This window comes from Populus nigra, chromosome 1, assembly GCF_951802175.1.
Source record: "Populus nigra chromosome 1, ddPopNigr1.1, whole genome shotgun sequence".
Classification (NCBI taxonomy): Eukaryota; Viridiplantae; Streptophyta; class Magnoliopsida; order Malpighiales; family Salicaceae; genus Populus; species Populus nigra.
The window spans coordinates 6,521,525-6,548,790 of NC_084852.1; the positions used below are offsets into that span (position 1 = coordinate 6,521,525).

General features: G+C 33.3%; 1 protein-coding gene across 1 annotated transcript; it reads right to left on the minus strand.

Moving 5' to 3' along the window:
• Positions 1 to 2,149: 2,149 nt before the first annotated feature.
• LOC133684684 (transcription factor MYB41) lies at positions 2,150 to 3,782 on the minus strand. The gene is made up of 3 exons (XM_062106852.1): positions 3,605 to 3,782; positions 3,326 to 3,455; positions 2,150 to 3,087 (listed from the first exon to the last, which is right to left on the minus strand). The coding sequence occupies exons 1-3, from the start codon at positions 3,735 to 3,737 to the stop codon at positions 2,295 to 2,297; spliced, it is 1,056 nt and encodes a 351-aa protein (XP_061962836.1). The 5' UTR covers positions 3,738 to 3,782; the 3' UTR covers positions 2,150 to 2,294.
• Between the last annotated feature and the right edge of the window lie 23,484 nt (positions 3,783 to 27,266).

The following is a 27,266-nucleotide window of genomic DNA, read 5'->3' on the forward strand; positions in this document are numbered from 1 at the left end:
TAAAAATTACAAACATGGTATTGAATATAAAAACTTGTATAATAATTGTCGTCAAAATCAATAAAAAATATTTTTGTAAGGGGATTTTGGTGGTAGTAATCATCATCAGCTCATCCAAGCTACTGGGGATATCAAATCTCAAACGATATCGACATGTAACGATCCCTCTCTTCTTCAATGCTACCATTGACACAAGTTGTGGACGAAAAATGGAAGAGGATTCTGGCAACTAGACTTGGTGGGTTACGAGAAATTTACTCCAAAATCGGCTTCACTAGACGGGGTTTCATTTAGAAATTGAGTGCTTGTGTTTTTTCAAAGCTTTAATTAGGCACCTAGTTGTCAAAAAGAAGGAGAAATTCTGACGAGCATTTTGCCAGATTACGCAATTTTAAAATAATATTATAATCTAATATATATTTAATTGAATTGATAATTAATTTACAAGTTATCTGATACATGCTTGAAGGCTGAAATGTTAGCATCAGGGACAACATTCACCGCCGTTCAATGTCAAGGTTAGCATAATACTCAAGCAGCCTTTTCTCCTCGTACCAACCTTAGCGAAAGGACTTCAAAGATCTTAGATGAGTTAACGTGAGAGTCGTTTTAGGGGAAAATTAATGAATAGATGAGTTAACGTGAGACTCGTTTTAGGGGAAAATTAATGAAGATTGATCAACCCCGGATCGATAAGATGAAATGAATGCTTAGATTAGTTCACAATTTGTTTATAGGAAAAAACAAATTAAATCTGATTTGCCTAAAGAAATCTTAACTGGTAAAAGAAAGCTCAATATATAGTGAGCAATGAAGCAAATAATAAGATGTATTATAAAAAGAAGAAGAAATTATACTTAGATAACTTTTATTTCACACATGAAATAAGGTTAAGAAAAATGTCACTTGTTAACCATCTAGTAGGTGATCTAATGATAAAAACTTGAGAGTAAGGAATTTGTTTTTTCTGTGATCTTATGTTCGAGCCTTGTGGTTGCTAATATGATGGTTACTGGAGGCTTATATAGTTGTTAACTTCAAGACCCACAAGATTAGTCGAGGTATGCACAAACTAAATCCGATATCCATGTTAATAAAATAAAAAAAAGTCACTTGTTAGTAAAATCAAGATATACTCCACGTAGTAAATCTTACTTACAAGATCTGGTTTTAGTCCGTAGATTACCGGATTAAGAGATATATTATCAAGTTATATATAATTAATGCTGAAGACTTGTGTATCCTTCGCAAAGGACTCCAATTTTAGAGTGTTTACTTCTAAATATAAGAATATTAGTTTAAGAAGACACTCATCAGGTAGATGTTTACACTCGAAAAGACCTTATTTAGAGGAGAGTTGCTCATTGCTAAGTTAGGTGTTTAAGAACATTAGTTTAAGGAGAAGATCGTTAGATACTGGTTGAAATCCTAGTTTAAGTAGGAACGCTTGATAAAAAAATAGATAATTAAGTTTATTTATATCTTTTTAAAATGTCTATATTTTTATCATTTTGAATAAATATAAGGGTTCTTGTAACAAAATACGAAGAAGATTTGTATAACAAAAATAATCTCTAAATCAAGAGCAGAATAGTTAAAGATTATTAATTCAATTTATTTCCACAAGTACTCCAAACAGTGTAATTAAATTTAATTATATGATTTAGTATTTTATTTTAAATATCAAAATTGTAATATGTTATAATTGAATTCAAATTTGTTTATAAATTAAATTAAATTCAATAAATAATTTGATTTCAAATAAGCTGTTAGTTTCCAACATACAGTAATTGTAGCTTAGTTAAATCCATATGTGTTTAATCGTATAGACTATAGACTATGGAAAAAGTATTTTTAACATAAATAATTGAGGAATCATTTGATTAGACATCATCAATCAGGACCACAACATTACCAAGAATTCTCAATTCGTTAACAATTCTCCTCAATCCTCTTTCTCAATCGTTCCCCACCCAGTGGACAATGCTAGACACATTTGCCAAGGGAAGAAACATGCCATCCTTTGTCTAAATTATGTGCTCGATATCCCACCCGATACCTAAGTTTTTTTTTTTTTTTTAATTATGTGCTTGTTGTTATGTTTTATGCTTTGCTTGATAGTATTCTTGAATATAACACTTGTAAGAAGAAATAATATATAGTTTGACTGAGAAATATACATGTTTAATAACAAGAAACATATCCAAATACAATAAGAAATCTAAGCATCAGAAAAGGGAATCTAGTTCTGGAAAGATAGAACATCAATCAACATGTAACATTCCATCCTTTGTCTAAATGAGCCTACTGGCATCCAAGCTATTGGGCATGTCGAACACCAACATATTGCTGCAGTAACTATCCTTCTCATCTTCAGTGCTGACATTGACATAAGTCGTTGATGAAGAACGCAAGGGAGTTGTACTAGATGAAGGTGTAGACAGAAACGAGCCGAAACTCAAACTTTGTAGTGTCTCAAAGGAAATATCGTTGGTGATGGGTTTATTATTAGAATCATGATACACGTAGTTTGACATGAGACTTTCACGAGTATCGGGAGTACTCTCTCCGTTGGCGTGCCATGAACTTCGTAGAGAATTTTGACAACTAAAGTCGGTGGGGTTACAAGAAAGTTGTTCCAAATTGGCTGCACTAATCTGGGTTTCATATAGAAATTGAGCACTTGGTGTATTTGTACAAGCTTGGATTTGGTTTTGGAGCTCGTTTGGTTGGAAGCATTGAAATTGGTTTTGAACATGGTTGTTTCCAGCTTGGCTACCTTGAACAAGTTTTGGACTGACATCTTGGCTAATATAGTTGCCTTGGCATGACAAGTAAGGAGTGGCTAGATTCAAGAGATCTGGGCTCAAAATGGGTCCAATGCCAAGCGAACTTGAAATATTAAGCTGAGATGAGTTATGGACAGTCGAGTTGAGAACCGAGTAGAGTTGAAGAAGATCTAGGTGTGGCTTATGAGTCACAGGATCGATTCCCATCCTCAGTAGCCGTTTCCTTATGTGGGTGTTCCAATAATTCTTGATTTCGTTATCAGTTCGTCCAGGCAAGCGAGTAGCAATTGCAGACCACCTAACACAGTGTGAACAGAAGAAAAATTTAGTCACCGAGGAAATAGTGCAGAAAATGTATGGTTAATTAACTCGGTGACAAGTCCGAGAGAAATAAAACAATCACTACAAAAAGGCACAGAATATTTTATTGTCTAGCATGTAAAAATCTTCTGACTACCAAATAGATAATGTCTATTAGTCAATTAATGAAAAAAAAAAAATGTTAGGCAGAGGATAGAAAAAACAAATGTACTCACTTATTTCCCAAAACACTATGCAACTGAATTATTGTCTCTTCTTCTTCAAATGAGAGCTTTCCTCTCTTGATGTCGGGCCTCAAGTAATTAGTCCATCGAAGACGACAACTCTTTCCACATCTTTTGAGTCCTACAATTGAAATTCACATCACAAAAGCATTAGTCAAGTTATTATAAAAGGAGTGATGGTGAAAAAAAAAAAACGATAGTTCCAAGCTCTAACATCACTCAACCACAAGTTTTGTACAAGCCACAAAAATGGAGAATTAGCTTGAATACCTGCATTTTTTGGTAGGAGTCGCCATCTTCCATGCCCATGTTTCTGAATGTAGCTAATCAATTTTTTATCTTCCTCTTCTGTCCATGGACCTTTCTTTAGTCCATTTTTCTCACAACAAGGAGATTTTCCCATAATATTATTTGAAGGGCTAATCTTATTTGTTAACTTGTGAGAGAGAGTAGGGTGAGAAGGAGAGGTAAGGCAAGTTCACTCCATTTGAGAAACGTGGCCGTAAGTTTATATAGGGTAGAGAATTCAAGCAAGAGAAGCAAAGGAGCTAAAGAAGTCAATGCGATTTGATACCGTCTTTCTACATCACATTATATACGTGTCTTATTGTAAACCAAATAATAATAATAATAATAATAATAATAATAATAATAATAATAATAATAATAATAATAATAATAATAATGTACGTGTCTTGTTATGAAGAAAAATCACAATAACAAACAAAAAAGGTTAATTGTAATTAGTAAAATGAGATCAAACAAGGACAATCCAAAAGCTATGATAAGAAAATAAATACGGGTCGTTGCTAGATCCATTAACGTGGTTAGTATTTAAAATCATTTGGTGTTTATCCAAATCAACTTGTAAATTTGACACATAAGAAATTAACAAAAATTGCCAGCATTATTCACACAAAGAGAGAACCTAATGATGCCATGATGATTTGCTATTGTAAATGTGAGTGGAATTGTTTTTTTAAATTTTTTTTATTTGAAAATATATTAAAATAATATTATTTTAAATTATTTTATTTTTAACTACAGTGTATCAAAATGATGAAAAAAAACATAAAAAAAATTTAAAACTAAAAAAATTTATTTTTTTTAAAATATGATTGATTCACAATGCAAACACTATCTAACTTACCAAGAAAAGAACTAATATATAAATTTCATTTAAGTGTATATTTTTTTAAGTTGTTACCAGTTACTTGTGTTCATTTCTTTAAATTATAATGAAAATTTTGATCACCTTTCACCAAAAAAATAAAATAAAAAATAATGTATAGTTTTAAAGCTAATAATCCTTCAACTAGAAAGAAAAAAAAGGAAATTTTTTTTAATTTTTTTAATATAAATTAATCATTTTCTCCTTGTATTTCAAGCTTGGTCTATTTACATTAAAATTGAAAAAATATTTGTTAATTAGCCTCTCATTAAAATTGAAAAAATATTTGTTAATTAGCCTCTCAGTTAATTTGAAAGGAAATAAATTACATTTAGTATTTTTTTAAAAAAAACACTTCCTTCTTTATGCATCGATATTGTTCATCAGTAGGTGACCACCACTCTAACTATTAAATCACAACAAGTAATCTGGAGAGGTATATCTCAACTGGTTAGGTCCTAAATTTATTCTCTAAAGGTCACTAGTTCGAGTCCTACAAACCTCAGGCTACTAGAGGTTTACATAGTCGTTAACTTCAGGTCCCGTAGGATTAATCGAGGTGCGTGCAAGCTGACTTAGAATGATTAAACAAGAGATTAAGGTTTATAAGGCTTAGAAGTTTATGTTGTTAAGATTGATTTATGATTATTAATGGTTTAATATTATGTGATTAATTAGTATGTTGTTAGAAATAAGAATTTGTGAGTTGATTTCTTTAAATTAATTCTTATGGGGTTAAGAAATTCATTTTTACCTTGCTGGAAAATCTAGACAGAATGGTCTTGAGGTTGAAGATGACAAAATTTTATTTTGATCATTGATTTATGAAAATTTCAGTTTAGTCCCTAAACTTTGGAAAACTTAAAATTTGAACCCTAAATGTATTTTAAGATTCTGGACAGTGTTATTATGAGGTTAAGGATGATGAATCTCAGTTTGATAATTGATTTGGAATTTTTTCAGTTTGGTCCCTCAATTTTAGGAATTTACATTTTAGTCCCTAAACTTTATAAAAATTATAGTTGGGTCCCTAGTTCGTTCTAGACAGAATTAAGGATGGTTTATGGGTGAAATTTCAGTATGGTTATGTATTTACAGTTTGGTCCAGTTTTGGTAAAATTACGTTTTGGTCCCTGTTTTGGATAATTGTCGTTTTAGTCCCTAAACCTAGGAGACTAAGCCTAGTTTTCTTTTATGCATTGGAATCTTTTATTTGTGTTGTTTTGAGTTGCTTTTGAGTATATTTCATATATTTATTGTAGGTTCTCCTAATGATCCTCAATTAGTTTTTCGGGTCTTTCATCTGATATTCATTTTAATCTATATTCTTCCAGGTGAGTGAGATAATATTTAATATGCATATATTATAAATAAATATGTATATTGATTGTACAATGAGTACAACTAGTTAATTTCTTGAATTTTTATATATTTTATTTTATTTTTCGAGTACTCATTTATTCTTGAATTTGCACTCGCAATCAGTCGAACTAAATTCTATTTGATATGATATACGTTTCTTTGATGATTCTGTAAATATCTATTATGTCTTGATATAGGACTTGTCAGTAACTCCATGCTAACGGAGAGTAGTTAGCCTATGTGCACATAGTATTCTTTATACCTAGTTGGTGAGAGAGGCATCGGCCTGTGGCAACTGATCATCCCACAGTGGTCACCTTCGGGTGTCATCTGGTCACTTTTGAGTGTCATCTGGTCACCTTCGGGTGTCATCTGATCTCTGACATGTATTCCATTACTTTATGATAATATGTTTAGTGTGTGTGTGTGTGTGTGTGTGTGTGTATAGACACATATATATCAAGATAAAGTCTTGCAAACTATTAATATCTAAAATATCTAAAATGTATATTTAATATTATTCTATCACTGAGTTGGTTGAACTCACCCCTCATTCTTAATATTATTTCAGGTTTTTAGTTTCTGATAGCAGTTGGACTTTGTTGAGTGTTCCTACTTCTTTGGTTTTGGTCGGTATGCCTTGCTTGTTTTGCGAGGCTTTCCTTTTAGTTTTGATTCAATGTCTTAGACGCTCCACTATTACCTTGTTTAATTAAGTTTGGATTTTGACAATGTAATGAGTATTATGGATTATTGTTTTCATTTTAATTACTGATGAGAAGTTTTAAACTATCTTTTGGTTTCATTAGTTTTGAATAATATAACATTTCTAAAGATTATGAAAATTTATGTATTTTTGAATAAATTGTTCTTTTGATATATCTGTTTTGAAGCTTAGCGTAGGTGGGGTGTCCTTTCGACACTGCCCCTGCGTTGCCGGTCATGGACCCGAGATTCGGGTCGTGACATTACATGTGTTGGTTTGCACACGAAGAAGTATTTGTTTGTAATAAGAGCATGAGAGAAAGGTGGTTTGGTCAACTTCTAGTGCTAGCAATGTGCATGGAGTTGTAAATGACAACAGTAATCCTTACAGGAATATAGTTATGGATGCAATGAGAATGAATCAAGGAAATGTCAGTCAATGTCCAATCATAGAAGAAGAACCTAATGCAGATGTAGCTAGGTTTTTTGATATGTTGAAAGATTCTAATGAACCATTATGGGATGACTGCACGAACTACAATAAATTATCGGCCGTAGCACAAGTGTTTACCATCAAGTTAGATCACGGGTTGAGTGAGGCCGGGTATGACAAAATTATCGAATGGACGAGAAGCATTTTACCTGAAGAGAACAGGCTAAAAGAGAACTTCTATGCTACAAAGTCCATGATGAAACCCTTCGGTTTAGGATACTAGAAAATTGACATGTGCCATAACTTCTGCATATTATACTACTTTGAAAATGCTGAGCTAACCGAGTGTATGACATGTAGGCATTCTTGTTACAAACCCAGAACTAGCAAGGGAAAGACTCTCATGGCATATATAAAACTTAGATACTTCCCAATCACACCTAGACTGTAGAGGTTATTCATGTTACTAAGGACTGCTGAGCACATGACATGATACCAATCATATGATGTGGTTGATGGAGTGATGGTGCATCCTTCTAACTGCGAAGCATGGAACCACTTTAACAATGTGCATCCTCACTTTTCAGTTGAATCAAGAAACGTGCGTCTTGGGTTTTGTACAAACATATTCAACCCATTAGGGTCATTTGTTGCTCCTTATTCTTGTTGGCTGATCATACTCACGTTTATAACTTGCCACCGGGGATGTGTATAAGGCCGGAGTTCATGTTTTTATCTACTGTCATACTCGGTCTGATCATCCCGGGCTAGAATATAGATGTTTGTCTTCGACCATTGATTGATGAGTTGACGCAGTTGTGATTCTCCGAAGCTTTGACTTATGATATATCGAGGAAACAAAATTTTGTTATAAGAACGACTTTGTTATGGACTATCAATGATTTTCCAGCTTATGGAATGGTTTCTGGTTGGAGCACACATGGAAAATTAGCTTATCCATACTGCATGGAAAACAACAAGGCATTCACGCTAACAAACGGAGGTATAACTTCTTTTTTTTACTGTCACTGTCGTTTCTTGCCATCGAATCACAGGTACAGAAAGAATAGAAAGGATTTCTTTGTTGGTAGAGTCGAAAATAATTTTGCACCCCTGCGTCTTTCTGGTGAAGAATTGAATAATGTTGTATCAGAGTACGGTGATATTATGTTTGGTCTCCAATTAGGTAAGTAGAAGTTTCCTGGTTTTGGTTTGACCCACAATTGGGTAAAGCGAAGTATATCTTAGGAGCTTCGTTATTGGAAGACCAATCTCCTCTACGATAATCTTGACGGCATGCACATAGAAAAGAACGTGTTTAAGAACATTTTCAACATCGTCATGGATGTGAAAGGGAAGACAAAGGACAACATCAAGGCTAGATTGGATATAGCTTTGTTCTGTAACCGGAAAAATATAGAGTTGGTTTGTGATGGGTCACGGGTCGTAAAACCAAGAGTAAGTTTTGTGTTAGAGAAAAATGCACAACTACTAATCTACAAATGGCTTAAGAGTCTGCGTTTTTCTGATGGACATGCCTCGAATATATCAAGGTTGGTTAATGCGAAGGAATGCAGATTGTATGGAATAAAGAGTTATGACTGCCACGTGTTTATGCAAACACTCATTCCATTAGCTTATCGTGATTTGTTGCCAAAAGGGATATGAGATGCACTAGGGGTGAGCCAAAAAACTTAAAAACTGATTAAACCAAAAAAACTGAAAAAATAACCGAAAAAACTGAACCGTAAATAAAAACTGATTAGAATATTTTTTAAATTTTTTGGTTTGGTTTAGTTTAATAAGCTTGAAACCAAAAAAATCAAACCGAACCAGTTTAGTTAAAACAAAATACTATAAAAGCGCTTTCTAATTTTTAATCCTAGCATTAGCAGTACTTGTCTTTTCCTTACTCTGCATCTAGTAGCCGTCCTTACCCCTAAGCCCTCACAAGCTGTCGCCCCGGCCTTCATAAGCCATAACTCTCAAATCTCAATCTTTTATACTTTCAGCCTGATAAAAATTGATTTCCATATCTCTATACAAAACTTCATGGCCAGATCTAGTTGTCTAACAAAATCAAATTAATCAATATTCATCTCCTAACTCTTGCAGACTGGTAAACCTTTAACAAGGCTTCAATCTTCATTTTCAAATCTAACAAACCAATCACCTCCCTCTCCCACATGGGTATGACACACATCAGTCACCACACCTAACCTCCAGATCTAGCAAACCAGTCACCTCCCTTATGTCTGTTGTTGGTCTCATAATTTTAGAGACATCAATTTTATTTCTCGGTGCTCTCCTTCTTGCTTTTAATATTTCTTTCTTTTTCTTTATTAGATTGTCAATTTTACTATTTTTGTTCTTGTTAACAAGTTTACCTTTTTCTAATTTAGTTTGATCAATTCATCAAAATTTCTTAGGCTTTTTTAAGCTTCTCTATATATTCTCTTTAGGCCTCCCTTTAATTAGTTCCTCAAGAGTAAGTATTCTTCTTCTTCTTCCTTATTATATTTTTAAATTTAAGAGTAATTTTGTTAAAGTTAGAAACTTTGCTTGGTTGCTTAGAAACTGTTAAGAATTAATAAGAGAGGCAAAGTATGAATTTTGGGTTTCGTTGTTTTTTTATGTTCTTTTGTTGGTCAGGTGAAGCAAAAACTAGAAGGGTTAAAGCACGATATTCAAAGGTTAGAACTTTTTTGCCTTTCCTTTAATGGAAGCCAAAAAGGTCCCTAAAAAATTGTTTTGATTATGAGAAAAAAGAGGTATTTTATAGTTATCAATTTGCTAGCAATCATGACATCATAAAGTTTGTGAATTTGGTATAAAGTCAGCTTCTGACCTTGAAGAAGAATAATCTGTTTTCATTTTTTTCCCTTTTTTCTTATTATAATCTGGTATAGCTGCTGAACTTTAATAGGGATTTAACTCTTTGAAAAAAACATTTGTTGTATTAGAGTCAAATATGCAAAAACACTGTCTAATCTGTATAGTGTAAACATATTTATAATTTATCATTCTCATATAAATTATGGTTGTTAACATGTTTTTTTTTTTTTAGGTTTTGATGTCAATGGTATTAAGGAATCAAAATGTAATGTTCTTGATATGTTTTTCGATTGAGATTATGTATGCAATGAAGATTTATATTTTTTGCATGAAATGTTTTATAATAAGGTTATTTGTTGTTTTTTCTAAGCCCTTTTGAAGGCAATGCTTTGTAATTTAAATTTTAACTTAGTGTGTGTGTTATTTAAACTTTGATGTAGGAGTTTACTCAAAAAACAATATTAGGAAGGCTTGCAGAATATTGAATACAATATTAGCACTAATAATGTAATATACATGAATATTCGGTGTCAGAAAAATTAAATATATTCTAGAATCTTGTAATAAAATTATACAATATTAATATCAATTACAAGCCCATCAGAAAGCTGTTCGGTTTTGGTTTTTTTTTATAAAAAATTTCGGTTTGGTTAGTTTTGTAGGTAAAAACCAAACCGAACTGAAAATGATCACCCCTAAGATGCACTCACGAAGATCAATCATTTTTTTAGAGATATATGCTCTGGCAAGTTGAATGTTGATCACATTGAGAGGTTTGAAACAAATATCATCGAGACACTATGTAAACTTGAATGATATTCCTTCCATTATTTTTTGACTCAATGGAGCACCTCCCCATACATCTACCGTTCGAGCAAAATTTGGAGAACCGGTCTAGTATAGAAGGATGTACCCATCCAAATGGTTAGATATTACAGTTGTAATGTAATTCATATATAAAAGTATTTTCTTTGTTTTTCTTAATTGAAAATATTTGATTAATTCAATGCAAGTACTTGTTCAATCTCAAGAAAAAGGTTAAAAACAAGGTGCATGTTGAGGCTTCGATATGTGAGGCCTATATTATTGAGGAGATCTCAACATTTATCTTGTATTATTTCGAACCTCATTTAAGAACGAGAATCAATCATGTTCCATGGCATGATGATGGCGGTGAAGTGCTTTCTACTGAGAACTTGTCAATATTCTCCAATTCCATATGACCCACACCTAAAAATGCCATAAGGGGAAGATATTTGTCGGGAATAGAGTTCAAACAAGTACACAATTATGTTCTATTTAATTGTGATAAGCTGAGACCTTTTATTCAGTAAGTATATGTACTACTAATTAAACTTTGTTAATAATGTATTATTTATATATTGTAATATCATAAACTCATATGCTTTGGAACAACCTTGTAGGTAACATCGATAATATTTGCTTTCCAATAACTCACAGCTGACAGAATCCCAAATCTTTCAATTACAAGATGAAAAATTTGTCACATGGTTCAGAACACATGTAAGTACCATCACAAACTCATTATCTCTTGCAAAGTTACTGTATATCATTATAAAATTCTCGTTTACTGTCTATTGTTGTACATTACATACAAGGTTTATCAAATGGGAAGGAGTGCAACTAAGTCATTGTCTTCACTAAAACTAGGCCCTGAAAGAAAAGTTAATGGCTACAACGGGTATTTTGTCAATGGATATGTGTTCTATACTGAAGAATACGGGCATGGAAGAAAGACATATAACAATGATGTTTATGTTAAGGGATCAACTAGTAGTGAGTTAGAAGTTGACTACTATGGTAGATTAGAAGAGTTCTTCGAACTGCAATATCATAGTGAGCAGAATATAGTATTTTTATTCAAATACTATTCGTATGACACCATTGACAGAGGAATCAGAGTTGATCCTCACTATGGTCTGGTTAAAATTAACTTAAAAGCTAGACTCCGTAACATAAACGATGTCTTTGTTTTTGCAAAGCAATGTCAACAAGTTTATTACATATACACCCCTTCCTTTAGAAAGGATCGATCGAGAGTTGATTGGTTATCCATTTTAAAAACAAAACCCAAGGGTCGTGTCGAGGTTGTACAGGATGAGAACGGAGACACAAGTGTGTGAGATGAAGTCTTTCAAGTTAGTGAGTTGGTTGAACCATATTAAGTTACTCCTTCGATTGACTTGGAAGAAAATTCAATTTTTATGTTTTCGATGATAATCTTGTTGATGTTGATGCAGAGGAGTTGAATGTTGTTTTGAGCTCTAGCAGACAAGCACATATCGATGAAGATGATGATTATTCAATTGATGACGAAGAATAATAAAATTCTTACTAACTAGCAGAATGAAGCAACATGTAAAGCATTTTGTTTCATGTAATATATATTATTGATGATATTTTGTAACACAAAATATTTATTTTATAAGTGTCAACTATTGTTATTGTTTTGTGCGATGGATAGTTTGTAATTTAAGCGTTTGCAGGAAGGTAAATATAGGCAATACAAACACAATCTTTCATGCACAATGCACGATCATCGACTTCCATACCAACAGATTACAGTTCGTCGATAGTTCACAGAGAGCTGCACTGGAAATGCCACAATCACCGACAACCTTACAAACAGATTAAAATCCATCGGCATTTCACAGAGAGCTACACTGGAAATGCCACAATCACCGATGAATTTACAGACGGATAAAGTCCGTCAGCATTTTACAGAAAGCTGGAAATTCCACAATCACTATTGAGTTTGTAGACGGATTACAGTTCGTAGGCATTTCATAGAGAGCTGCACTGGAAATGCCACAATCACCGATGAATTTGCAGACGGATACAATCAGTCGGCATTACACAGAGAGTGGCGGAAATGCCACAATCACCGACAACTTTGCAGATAGATTACAGTCTGTTGGCATTTGTTGGCAGTTCACAATTACCGATAAATGTACTGACGAACAGTGCGAATTCCAAAGAGTGGATATTAAATGTATCTCTGATCGTATGTCGTTATCGACGAAATTACCGATGAACTGCGAAAAATATGGAGGGTAATAAAAAATTCTGGTGCAAAATTCAAAATTTACCGACGATTGTCCGTCGACCGCCCTTTCATTTCATTTCTTTGTCTCCTTCATTTCACAGCTCTCATTTTTGTTTTTTTCCTCTCATTTGCTTCAAATCTCTTGTTTTTTGCTTGTAATATCTAGTTATATCTTCAACAATTTAAAAAGGTATGTATTTCCTCTACTTCATTTGCTTTAAGATTTTATTTTTTTATTTGTTCTTTGTTTTAACTATTGTTATTTTTGTTATGTTTTTTGTTTTGGTATATTTTTATAATGTAGATAAAGTCTTGAAATAAACACATTATTAAGGTAAGCATTTTTCATTCCTAAAGTCTGTAGTTTTTTTTTTAATTTGTTCAATATATTTCATTGTTTCTATTGCCATAATAATTGAACACTTTGTTAAATTTTAAATGTTATTGTTGAATTTACAATAACATAATAATTGAACACCTTGTAATTAGTAATTGAATATATAGGAATAAATTTAATTATTTTATCTCAATTTTACTCTATTATTGCATGATATGTGTTTAACTATTTCCTTTAATTTTAATTGTTATTTGTATAGATGTTAGGTTATATACATGATTTTTGAATGGGGTCAATTGGTTGTGGCTATTGTCAATATTTGAAGGTTTGAAAATTTTGGGTAGTCTCCAGTGTAGGGGAGGTGCCGCCGAAATTGTTTTAACTATCGATTTTAATTATGTAATTATTCATATAAAACTGTGTAGATACGTAGAACGAAATTAACAGCTTGTCGCTCATATAGGGTCACAACTAGTTCTTCTAGCAACGAGGATGACATGTGTTTAGGTGCCAATCAAGAAGAGACACCTACGCCGTCTACCGATGTTGCCTCTTCCAGCACGGTTTCACAGAGCAGAGGCGGTTTGCCTTCACAGTGGAAATCAATTCACCCGCAAGTACGAGGCACAGTGGAAGGACGACCTTTCAATGTAATTTTGTTTCGATTTTAGTTTTTTTTAATTATAACATAATTTATAAACAACTAATCAATATTCATTAATTTAATTTGTTTTCAAATTCACAAACATTGAGGCTGCCCGAGTAATATCATCGGTGTTTAAATCGTCGATGTAGATTCCACTATTTCAATAGAGTCAAGTATCCAGACATCCTAAATGGATACCAAATATCGATGCAAATTTGAGGTTGGTGTTAATTTCTAATTTCCAACTTATTTTTAATAAATTTTTAATTTAATGGTAAATAAATTATTATTTTTATTTTAAATAAATTACTTATACACAACATAAATTCGACTGGAACAGCGCGCATGACAATGTTGTGAGGATGATGTGGGAAAATTATGCGGCAACTAGGTAACATAAAAAATAATATGATATTTTTTTTAAAAAAAATTTTAAATCTAATTTGTCACTATGGAAGTAGGTTGCGTGATTTTTGGTATGAAGCACAAAAATGGGCCAAAAACAACGAGAGAGATAAAGGTCTCCAAGGCTGGAGCGACATGGTGGTTTGGAGGGATTTCAAACCAGTAAACATCCTGGAAGATATTTGGCAGCAATATATTGTGCACGTGACTCTGAGAGGTTCACACAACGCTCACAGTCCGGTGCTGGCAACCAGAACCGGAATCGGTAAATTTATGGTTCGCTGACAATGCACACCGGTGGCTTCGTTCCGTTTGCTGCACATGCGAGACGGATGGTAAGATTAATTTAAATTAAATATATCATTAAATAATTTTTTGTTACTTAATTAATTTTTTTTCTTATAGGCTACGTCTCTTGGATGTGAGCCGGGTCCAATAGAGTTGTTTGTAGAGACGCACGTGCGAAGTCAGGACCGCCAAAAGGGGGTGCAACAGTTCATTGACAACCGTGCTCAATACTTTGTGGTATGTTCATTAACCATTTTATTTCACTAGTTATTATTTTTATTAAATTGAATATGGTGATTTCTTTTTTCATTTTCAGGAGACCTATAATAACCGGTTAAGGAAGAGACATGGAGATGATCCTTCGACCCATCCAAATTTCGATCCAGATTTATGGATGTAGGTAGATCATCTGGTGGACCCGATAAAAATTGGGTGACGGGCTCTACAACACTAAGACCAAGAACTAACAGGCGGCCCGTAGTGTCTCAACTGTTGGGAGCTCCCAATCAGTATCAAGCACTCAATTTAAGGAGTTTGTGGCCTTGCAGCAACACACGACTCATCTCACCGAAAAATATGAACAACTATCGGCGAATTATGAACAAAACACGACTCACACAGCTCATCTCACCGAGAAATACAAGCAACTCTCGGCAAATTATGAACAACTTCGCCAAATGGTCATGAACTTGACACCATAAAATGGTGATACATGTGCGCCCCCTTTTTGGTTGTATGGTTCCAGAAACAACCGGTCTCCTTCTCCTCCTCCTCCTCCAGCGCCACCATTGTGCTAATTTGATATTTTTTTGGAAACACATTCAATTTGTAATGAATATTATTTAACTTTATTTTTTTTTATTTTTGATGTTTAATAAAATTTTATTTGCATAATTGGGTTTTTACTATTAATTTATATAATTTTATATTATTTATTCTAAATACTTTTTAAAAAAACAAATTTAAAAACACACACCAACAGATTTACAGATGGAAAAGATATTTGTCGGCATTTTATAGAGAGCTGGAAATGCCACACACCGATGGATTCACAGGCAGAATATATCCGTCGGCATTTTACAGAGAGCTGGAAATGCCACACACACCGATGGATTTACAGATGGATATCGTCCGTCAGCATTTCACAGAGAGTGGTGAAAATGCCACACTCATCGATGACTTTACATACGGAACGAGTCCATCAACATTTTACCGAGTGCTAAAAAAATATTTACTGGATATGCCACTATCACCGACGGAATACATCCGTCGGTATATTTCCAGCGGGAATTGTTTTTTTTTGCTCGCATTTTCTGACTGTAAAACTATCGATAATATTTTTTTTACTGACAGAAGTAGCGACATAATGTGGTACTACCGACGAAAGGGATGCCAACGCTTTCCGTCAGTGATTTAGTCGGTAAAAAAATTACCAACAAATTATATCCGTCGGTAAAACTGTGAAATCCTGTAGTGGATTACGAGCGTTAATTGCACGGGTTGTCAGGTCAGGGAGGTGCGTGAACCACTCAGTTGTGTGTACGAATCCTTCCTCCTCTTTTTGGTATGGTTGGTGTCGACTACCTCCACCAGAGATGGGAGGTCGAAGGCTGAAAAGTTATTGTTGTTTCCTCCTTCATGTTGTACTAATTTTTCTAGGTTGTTCTACCTTGTTAATGCTAATGTTGTTTTTAGTTGTTGTTGCTGCTGTGGGTGGCAAAGGATGGTTGGTGGTCATAAGGTGGTGGTCGTTAATCAGAAGTGGTGGTGGAAATCACAATGGGCAACCTTGAGAAGAAGAAAAATAAAAAACTTCAAGACTTTAGTAGCAGGTTTTTTTCTTAACTTTTCTCTCTTTTTCTCTCTCTCTCTCTCGCCAAGTCTTTAAGTGGCTAGGATTTCTGCAAGAGTCTCATTTTATCTCTACGTGTGTTCTGCTTTTTTTTATGTGAATGTCTCATATTTATATTGTTCAGAATACTTTACAAAACAGAAAAAACTAAACTGAACAAATAATGTTAGGTGATTTATATTGTTTCCTTCTTGATTATGAATTCCTAATTAATTTAATTTTCTTTTCTTGGTGTGTAGGATCTTTTTTAATAATTTTTCAATTTTGATCGATCCTCCTATTTTTTTTTTCCTCTTTTGCATATTCTTCCTCTATTATTTTTCATAGTCCCTAATCACACTCGACGCGTATTTCTTTCTTGTCTCTAAATTTACCCTCCAAAATTCTTTTTATTCTTGAGAATTCAAAAAATAACAAAAATTAACTGAATTTTATTGAAAACATTTAAAAAAATACATGGAAAAACTAGGGTTAAAAAATGAGTAGGGAGGGAAAATTTGGTTTTTGCAAATATATATAAAAGATTAAATATGTTTTTGGTTAAAATTATTGTGATATAGATGTTTTGCATGTAAAATAAATAAAAACCAGTCTTTATTAATGATAAGCAAATTATATTAGCTTATACAAAATCAAGATTTAAAATACATTAGAATGTCAAAAAGTAAAAATTATTGGAATAACCAATATGTTATTCATTTATTTTTGAGCAAAAACTACGCGCTATATCAAACAGTTTTTAATAGCCTTTGAGTATATTTATGATGCGGCAGTGGTTGATAAGATGATAACAGATTGGCTTAAAAATCCACTTCAAGGTGGAGAAATATGCTTTTGGCTCTTTCGATTAGTCTCCCTCAATCAATCTCTCTCGCTGTCTCGTATTCCAAAACAGTAGTCTGAAACAGAAAAAACAAAAGCAAGATCGTTATCTTAGGGTTTGATGGCTGTCACTACCACGCATCTGTTCTGATGTATTGCTTAGCTTAGAGGATTTGACCTTGCTACATAACCAGAACATGTGCATGGCTCCAAGCCGACATGACTCTAGGGATCCATCCGGTTGGCTAGCTCTTTTGAGCCGTCATTTCTTTCGAAACGTGGACGTCTGTCATCAGTCCTCATGCTCACCGTCTTTACAAGAGAGCTTATTAGTTAGCACTGCTAATTAATAAGCTAGAGGAAGTCTTAATTTTAACGTTCAACATAAGCTAGAGGATTTCGTTCTGCTGAAGAAGATGAAGGTTACACACATAGATTTAGCTAAATAATTAATGTGTTCTTGTTGTTTTTAGTGCAGTGAAACCCGAAACTCGATGATTGTAGTTTCTTTCTTTATATTTTTATTGTATATCGTAAAACTTGGTTAACTTTCATATGAAATATATATTACAGATTGGAAAACCTAGCTAGAATTACAAATCATAAGCTGTATAGGATTAAAGGATATCTATCATCTGTGACATTCTCTAATGAAATGACGGCAAAACACTTTCTTTCATGTCAGAATCTATTTCTGATTTAGAAATGTTAGAAATATATGCATCCACAAGTAAATTCCAAGCCCAAAGTTTTCAAAAAGGTTGGGGGGCTTTCACTTTCTTATCGGTTTTTTTCCTATATTTGTTGATTCACGGTTTTTACTGGAACAATTTCTAAATAATTGACGCCCCATGTTTTTATCTTGCAATTAGTGCAGCAGACTCTGCATAAAGTGGAAGAGAGATGATAGGGAGCCACGTTGCAAGTAATATAGTAGAGAGAAAGTGATGCCCGGGTCACCTTCTAAGTTTTATATATTAAAATTTACAATTTTTAACAAAGATAAAAGAAAGTATAGAAAGCAGAACAAACCTTCTGTAGTTCCTCGCTCTTCGTAGTTTGTCACTCTTCGCCTCCCTCAATTTTATTTTGCTATGGTTTTCACATGGAGAACATGCAAAATCACAGAGGAAAAGCTCTCTGCAACTTCTTCTTTTTTCGACTTCAAGACAGACCCATTTTTAATTTCATTTTTGTTTTGTTTTGTTTTTTAAAATCCATTTATACTTCTATAGATCTAATGTAGGTTGTCACAAATGGGATTTAGATTGATGAGGGGTAAAGTTAAAAATGAAAGTGTCATTTAGTTTTATATTAACTATAGGTAACATGGAAATATTAATATTATTCTAAAACATACTACTTAAGGTAAGCTTATTTGTCTTTATTTTTATTATAAAATATAATCTATAGTCCTTTTATACTAATTGTTTGCCTAAACTAGTATATGTATTTATTATTTATGATAAAAACTACTAAGATTTAAAGATAATGATTTGAGATTAAGACGTAGTAAAAAAATCAATCCTCATTTTTAGAATATGAGTGTTCAATTTGAAAAGATGATGAATGATAAATTGGGCTTTGACCTATTTTCTTCATTATGACCGAAATGGTCAATTGGGCTCTAGCCTATATTCTTTAGTTAGACGTTACTCACCCTCAACGGGTCTATATGAGATCGCACTAATCCAACCCAAACTTCTTTAAATATCATAAAGGGATATGAAAACATATTCATATAAATTAATATTGAATATAAGCTCATTTACCCTTAAAGAGACTTCCAAGAAAACACCTAATTACAATTCATAATCATGGGTCAATATTGAGTTACAAGAAAAAAAAATACAGACCAATCATGCCAATATATAAGAACAAATACATGTATATGATCAGATCAAACACATATTTAACACAATTTAAAAATAAAAAAACATGTTAAAAATTATTGGAGATAAATAATCAATATTGTTAAGGGTTCAAAAACAACTTTCGATAATTCCTGGTAATAATCAGAAATTGCTGGAGATAAATAATCAATAGTCATGATATTGTCTTTTATCTTCTCCTTCATGTTCATAACCATATTGAAAATATTCGCAAACACATTCATTTTTATGTACATGACATCATGGTTATGGCAGAGGAGATTGGTCTTCTAATAAGAAAGCTCCCAGAAAATACTTCGTTTTACCTAATTTGGGTAAAATCAAAACTAGAAAACTTCTGCTTACCAGATTCAAAATCAAACACAATATCATCGCACACTGACACCATGTAATACAATTCTTTACTCGAAAAAAACGGTTGTGCAACATCCCTTTCGACTCTGTCAATAAAGAAGTCCTTTTTATTTTTTTTAACTTGTAATCCGTTGCCAAGAATCGCAAGTGGCAGTAAAAAAAATACGTTTTACCACCGTTTCTTATCGTGAATACCTTTTAATTTTTTATACAATATTGACATGCTAGTTTTCCATTGTACTCAACTACAACTGTTTCAACTTATCAATCAATAGTCGAAGACAAATATCTATATTCTGACCCGAACTATTTAGAACGGGTATGGCTGTAGATAAAAAACATGAACTTCAGTCTTATACACATCCCCGGTGGCAAGTTGAAACCATGAGTATCACCGACCAACAAGAATAAGGAGCAACAAATGACCTGAATGGATTGGATCTGTATGTACATAACCTAAGTCGCACATTTCTCGTCTCCATTAAAAACTAAGGATGCATGTTTTTAAAGTGTTTCTAGGCTTCACCATCGAAAGAGTGCACCATCACTCCATTCATCATATCATGTGATTGATGCCATGTTATGTACTCAATAATCTTGTGACATGAATAACCTCTGCAATCTAGGTGTGGTTGAGAAATATTTAAGTTTTTTGTATGTAACAAGAATCGTTTCTCTGCTAGTTCTGGGTTTATAACGAGAATGCCCATATATTTTGCACTCAATCAACTTTGTATTTTCAAAGTAATACAACATGTAGAAGTTTGGATACGTCAATATTTTGGTATCCTAGATTGAGAGGTTTCATCATAGACTTAACAACTTAAAAGTTCTCTTTCAATCTGTTCCATTTAGGTAAAATATTTCTCGTCCATTTGAAAATTTTATCATAACTAGCCTCACTCAACCCATGATTTGACTTGATGTTGAGTACCTATACAATAGCCGATAATTGTGATTTATGCAACCATCCTATAATCATTCATCAGAATCTTTCAAAAGATAAAAAAAAAACTGCCCACGTCTATATTAGATTCTTCATCTACGATTGGACATTGACCGATATGACCTTGATTCATTCATGTCGCATATATAACCATATTCCTATAAGAATGACTATTGTCATCTACAACTCTATTCATGTTGCTAGAACTAAAATTTGACCTAACCATGTTTTGTACCATGGTATCGTGATGAACATATGGTTTTTTGTGTGTATACTGACACATGTGTTTCTCCATGAACTCTTTTTATAGAAGATGTCTTGTTACAACATTTGGATCGATACTTTTTTTATATTTTTGCACCTCTTACATAGACATCTAATACCCCCTCCACTAATACTTCTCGGATTAGATAGTGTGTAATTAATACAATCTTGAACTCCATTATAATAATTCATCATCTGCAACCCTTGAGGTGAATCTCTATACATCCATGAATGATTATCCATTACTTATATCAAACCTATATAAAATAATGATGACAACATGTATTAATTAATTACATTAACTAAATAAATTTACAAAAAGGGACTTTAATAGTAAATAAATTCAATATAAATTATCTACATAAATTCAAATTTCTACACATTTGCTGAAAATTTCAACTCGGCAATAAAATTGACAAAATATAAAATAGACCTGTTAAATAAACTATTATTTATTTAATCACAAAACATCTAAGTCAAGAATTCGATATAAGTTTAATCAATTTACAAACAAATATAATTTTACAAAATCTAAAACAAACCCTAACATGTACACATCATAAATTCAGACAACAAATTTATATGAGAAAAAACTATAAAATAAGTAAACACCTAAATAAAATACATATACTACAAAAATATGAAGAAAAAAAATTAACATCTTAAAATTGATTTCAAATAAAAACAAAATGGTAGATTGCTTACTTAAAGTGGAGAATCCTTAATAAAATTTAAATCAGAACATGAATGCTGACAAACTGAGTGTTGTGGTGACTAAGTTTATTGTGGGGGAATGACTACTTGTTGCAGAAAAAATGCATAAGAATGAAGAAGAAATGGGGAGGGGGAGGGGAGGGTCGATCACTAGGTCATAAATTAAATATTACCGACGATATAACTGACAAAATAATTTTGTCAGTCATTTTGTTGGTAAAAATATCACGTCACCGTATAATTTATCTTTTTTCAATCCCACTATAATCTTATTTTTTCACTGCAATTCACTCGGTATATATCAAGAGAATTTTTTTGTCGGTATTTACCGATGGATACATGGATGAAAAATTCTATTAGTAAAGGTCATCGCAATATACCGATAAAAATTTTTCGTCGATGTTTTCATTTATATTTGCTAATTTTCTGGTAGTGATGGGGTTTGGATTGACAAGAGGTAAAATAAAAAATAAAAGTCGCCACTTAGTTTTATATTAACTCTAGGTAAGATGTTGATTATACTAAAGGAAATATTAATATCACCCTAAAACATCATACTGAAGGTAAGCTCTTCGTGTTTATTTTTATTATTAATCTATGGTGCTTATATACTAATTGTTCATCTAAACTAGTCTATGTGTTTATTATTTATGGTAAAAACTACTAAGATCTAAATATAGTGATTTGGGATCTAGACCTAGTAAAAAATCCAATCCTCACTAACAGAATACATGTGTCGGATCCTGAGAGGATGATGATGATAAATTAGCCTTTGATCCATTTTCTTTGAATATGTTCGAAATGGTCAATTTGGCTCTAGCCCATCTTTTTTATTTAGCCGCTACTCACCCTCAATAGGCCTATATGGGATCACACTAATTCAACCCAAACTTCTCCAAATATAAAAAATGGATACAAAAACAGACTCACACAAATTAATATTGAATATAAGGTCACTTACCTATAAAGAGGTATATAGGGAAAAGCCTAATTAGAATTTATAGTCATAGGTCAATTTTGAGTTGCTAGAAAAGAAAAAATAGAGACCAATCATTCCAATATATAAGAAAAAATACATGTATATGATCAAACCAAACACATATTTGACACAATTTAAAAATCAATAACATGTTAAAAATTATTCGAGATAAATAATTAATAACATTAAGGGTTCGAAAACAACCTTATGTTAAAAATTATTGGAGATAAATAATCAATAACATTAAGGGTTCGAAAAAAACCTTCGATAACTCCTGATGATGATCATAAACTATTGGATTTCAGCTAAACATTGGTGGAACTAAAAGGGTAGTGTCGGGAAATTAGATAGCATTGGCGCATTTATCCATGCACTTCTATTATTGCTAATGCGTAAGACCACGTGCTATTTTTATTAGGGCGTGTTTGGTGGTAGATCGAAAATGACTTCCATTCCTTGTCTTCCTTTTGCTAGTGATAAGCTTCTCCACCACTTAAGGAGGGAGATCAAGCCATGAAATGTTTCATTTAGTTTTTCTTCTTATTTTCTCTCTTCATCGTACCCTTTCTTTTCTTTTTAGATGTTACTGTTGCTTCTATTAGTCAGGTGATGGTTGTCGAGTTTGTTACTATTATATGCATTGGGACAAAGGATGGCTTTGATGGATGGTTCACGACAAGCTCTTGGTGAGAGAGGAAACGACATTGTTATTGTTAGCGTGATGGTGAAATGATTATGCTACCATGAGGAGAGACTACCATGGGCTGATGGGCGATCAACGGTGAGTATGGTGGAGGCTGGTTTAATAGAGTGGCTAGGTTTTTGTTTCTTTGATGAGATTTAGGGATAAAGATAAAAGGATGATTTTTTTTACAAAAACATTTCAATAATGTTTTTTACTCTTTACACTTTTCCCTTCAAAATTTTTTATTTAAGCCTTTTTTTCTCTCTCTTTTTCTTTTTTATGTGTTTTTGTTTTTTCTAGTTTCTCTTGTGATTTTTCTTTTCTTTGGGTATCTAATAGCTCCCCAGTAAATTTTTTATGCCTGTTTATCCTTTGATTTATTTATAACTCACTATTCACTTACCTTTTTATCTCAAGTTCCTTCATTTCTATCTTCTTTTCTCCCATCTCTAAATTTTACTGTAGAGACTCAAACTCTTGTATTTATTTTGGTCTTTAGTTTTTTATTTGCTTGTCGTTTTACTCTCTATTTTTATTTTTATTTTTAAAAATATGTTAGGAAATGAAGGTAAAAATGGGTTATTACATAGGTTAACTTTTTTTTCTTACAAAAAAAGGTTTGAGCTTGAGATTTAAAAATAAACACAAATATTATTTGAGCTGGAACTTATTTAGTAATATAGATTAGTTAAATAAGTGAGTTTAGATGGAATTGAATTCATTTGTCATTAAAAATAACAAAGCCATCTTTGTCATTTTTGGTGATGTTGGACTAAATTCAAGAATAAAGATTTGAAGAAAGTGTTTATTAGAGAGGTTTTCTCTTCATAAATAAAGATGTTTACGGCTGAATGTCTCCTTACCATCCTAAGAAGAAGTCTATTCATTATATATTAACATAACAACAGCTATACAATCCTATATAATAGGAAAGATGAGGATACAATTAATGGTGTAATTATCCTACAGCTATACATTAGCAATATTATAGTAACAGAAGGGATTGTAACGTATATTATGGAGAATCATGAGATTCGCTTTTATCACCCCCCTGCAAGGTGAGCGTGGGAGAAAGGAGAACGCTAAACTTGCTTCGAAAGAGGAAAAACTGAGGCTTGGTGACTCCTTTGGTAAGCGAATCAACAAGCTGTAGATGGGAAGGAACAAAGTCTATTTTCAAAGAGCCATTAGCGATAAGTTCTCGGACAAAGTGATAGTCAATGGTAATATGTTTTGACCGAGGGTAAGTAACAAGATTAACAGCCATAAAGATTGCACTTTGATTATCACAAAGAATACGGGGAGAAGCTGGAAGTGGAACACGAAGATCTCGAAGGAGTTGAATAAGCCATACAACATCAACAGTGGCAACAGCTAAGGAGCGATATTCGGCTTCTGCACTTGAACGAGAGACAATGCTTTGTTTCTTAGAGGACCAATAGATTAAATTAGCTCCAAGAAAAATAGCATAACCAGTAGTAGAATGACGTGTATCAAGCCAACCTGCCTAGTCCGCATCAAAATAGGCAAGAAGAATATGAGTGGATACTTTATGCAGCTGAAGTCTATGGTGAACTGTGCCTTTAATATAGTGTAAAATACGCTTGAGAGCACGAAAATGATCGTTAGTGGGAGCATGCATAAATTGACAAATAGAATTAACAGAAAATGATAAATCTGGCCTAGTGATGGTTAAGTATTGAAGAGCACCAGCTAAAGAGCGGAATAGAGTTGGATCATAGAACAACTGTCCTTCGGCTGATAAATGCTGACCAACAACAAAAGGTGTGGAAGATCGGTTTGGCATTTGTCATCGAAGCTCGTTGTAAGAGATCAAGGGCATACTTTGTTTGACTAAAACAAACCCTTTTTGTTAGGTTGAACTTCTAACCCAAGAAAATAATGAAGATCACCCAAATCTTTCATGGAAAATTCCTTGGAAAGTCAAGTAATGAAAGTGCGAATCAACGAAGAACTACTGTCAGTAAGCACCATGTCATCAATATACTAAAGTAAGGAAACAGTCCCAAGCATAGAAGAATAAACAAATAATGAAGAATCAGCCGGACTTGAGTGAAAACCAAGTGTATGTAAGAAAGAGCTGAAGCGATGGAACCAAGCGCGGGGAGCTTGTTTCAGGCCATACAAAGCATGCTTTAAGCGACAGACGTGTTGAGGGAATAGGGGATCAATGTAACCTGGCGGTTGTTCCATGTATACTTCTTCATTGAGAAAACCATGAAGAAAAGCATTGTTAACATCTAACTGATGTAAACGTCATCCAAAAGCAACTGCTAATGATAATATGAGTCGGACTGTAGAAGGACGAACCATAGGACTGAAGGTGTCACCAAAGTCAAGACCAGGAACCTGAGAGAAACTTTGAGCCACAAGGCATGCTTTATGTCGTTCAATAGACCCATCCGGACAAGGTTTAACTTTGAAGATCCAACGACAGCCAATAACATTATGAGATTGAGGTTAGGGAACAAGTGTCTAAGTACCATTTCTCTTTAAAGCAAGAATCTCGTCATCCATGGCTGAAAGCCATTTAGGATGCTTTGCAGCAGACTTAAAACCCTTGGGTTCTTTGGTAACAAGAAGAGCTTGAAAGAACTGATTGGAAGATAAAACAGTCAAAGCATGATGCGACCGTGGTTTGAAAATATCAACCTTCCTCTTGGTAATCATGTGATGACGGTTTGCGAGCACAGGAGAAGGTGAAGGCATAGGAGAAGGAACCCTGGAATCCAAAGGTGTAGTGGCGGGACGGGAGACGCTGTAGAAATAGGAACCTGCAGTGAAGAAGAACTCAAGGAACCTGGAACATCACTATAAGGCAGACATGGTGATTTCAAAATAAAAGAGGACGATAAAGAGTCACAAGAATCATCATGGGAAGAACTAGGAACATAGTCCGCACAATCTGAAAAACAGGTATAGTCATTTTTGGACTATAGAGTAGGAAAAGAGGAATCAATATAAGGAAAATGATGTTCATAAAACTAAACATGTCGTGAAACATAGACACGATGAGTCTTTCGGTCTAGACAACGAAAGCCTTTATGCAGAGTACTGTAACCTAAAAATACATATGGAGCAGATTTTGGAGACAGTTTATGGGGTGAGTAATCTTTTAAATAAAGGAAGCAAAGACACCTAAAAGTACAAAGCATAGAGTAATCAGGTGACTTACCAAACAAGATTTCATAAGGAGTTTTGCCATCAAAAGACGGTGATGGAAGTCGATTAATGAGAAAAACAGCAGTACAGAAGGCTTCGACCCATAACAAAACTGGCACATGGGCATGAAACATAAGGGTAAGACCTATTTCTGTGACATGACAATGTTTGCGTTCAGCAACACCATTTTAACTGGGGGTGTAAGGACATGCTAGACAAAGAACAATACCGCAAGAGTGCAAGTGAGAGCGAAACTTATTATTTGTAAATTCCGTTCCACCATCACATTGGAAAGAGTTTATTTTTGTGGAGAATTGAGTCTCAGTATAACGTTGTAAATTAACAAATGTATCAAAGAAATCAGATTTGTGTTTCAAAGAAAACATCCAACTAAATCTAGTACAATCATCAATAAAAATAGCATAATATCTGTATCCAGTAATAGAAGATACTGGTGACGGATGCCATAAGTCACAATTTAATCGATCAAATGGCATGTTACAATGTTCATCATTTAGAGAAAAAGGTAAACGATGGCTTTTGCCAAGTTGACAACCAACACAAACGTTGGAATTATTCGGCAGTGATCTATCACTACAAAGAATAGACCTTAATCTTGAAAGAGAAGAAATAATACGATAATTGGGATGGCCAAGGCGTACATGCCACAACTGAGCAGAGGCACGCGGTTTATGGGTAGAAAAAATTGAAACAAGAGTATGATGATGTTGATCAAGGACATTGAGACCATTCTCACATCGACCGATCCCCAGCACTGTTCCTGTGACGCGATCCTGTATGATAAGACGAAGAGAATCAAAGATTAAATGACAATTAATTTGCTTGGTAAGCTGACTGATAGAAATAAGATTTTTCTTAATGTCAGGAACAACCAAGGCATTAGACAAAGGAATGGAACTGTGAGGAGCAACTGTGGAAATAGAACTAATGTGAGAAATAGGCAGAGACTGACCATTACCAACCATCACCCT

Bases quoted from the DNA above. Each gene is read 5' to 3' on its own strand.
- LOC133684684 (XM_062106852.1), bottom strand. From the start codon at position 3,737: ATGGGAAAATCTCCTTGTTGTGAGAAAAATGGACTAAAGAAAGGTCCA. The intron at 3,456-3,604 runs GTATTCAAGCTA...TTTCAATTGTAG, and splicing joins ACTCCTACCAAAAAATGCAG to GACTCAAAAGATGTGGAAAG. The intron at 3,088-3,325 runs GTGAGTACATTT...ACACTGTGTTAG, and splicing joins CATAGTGTTTTGGGAAATAA to GTGGTCTGCAATTGCTACTC.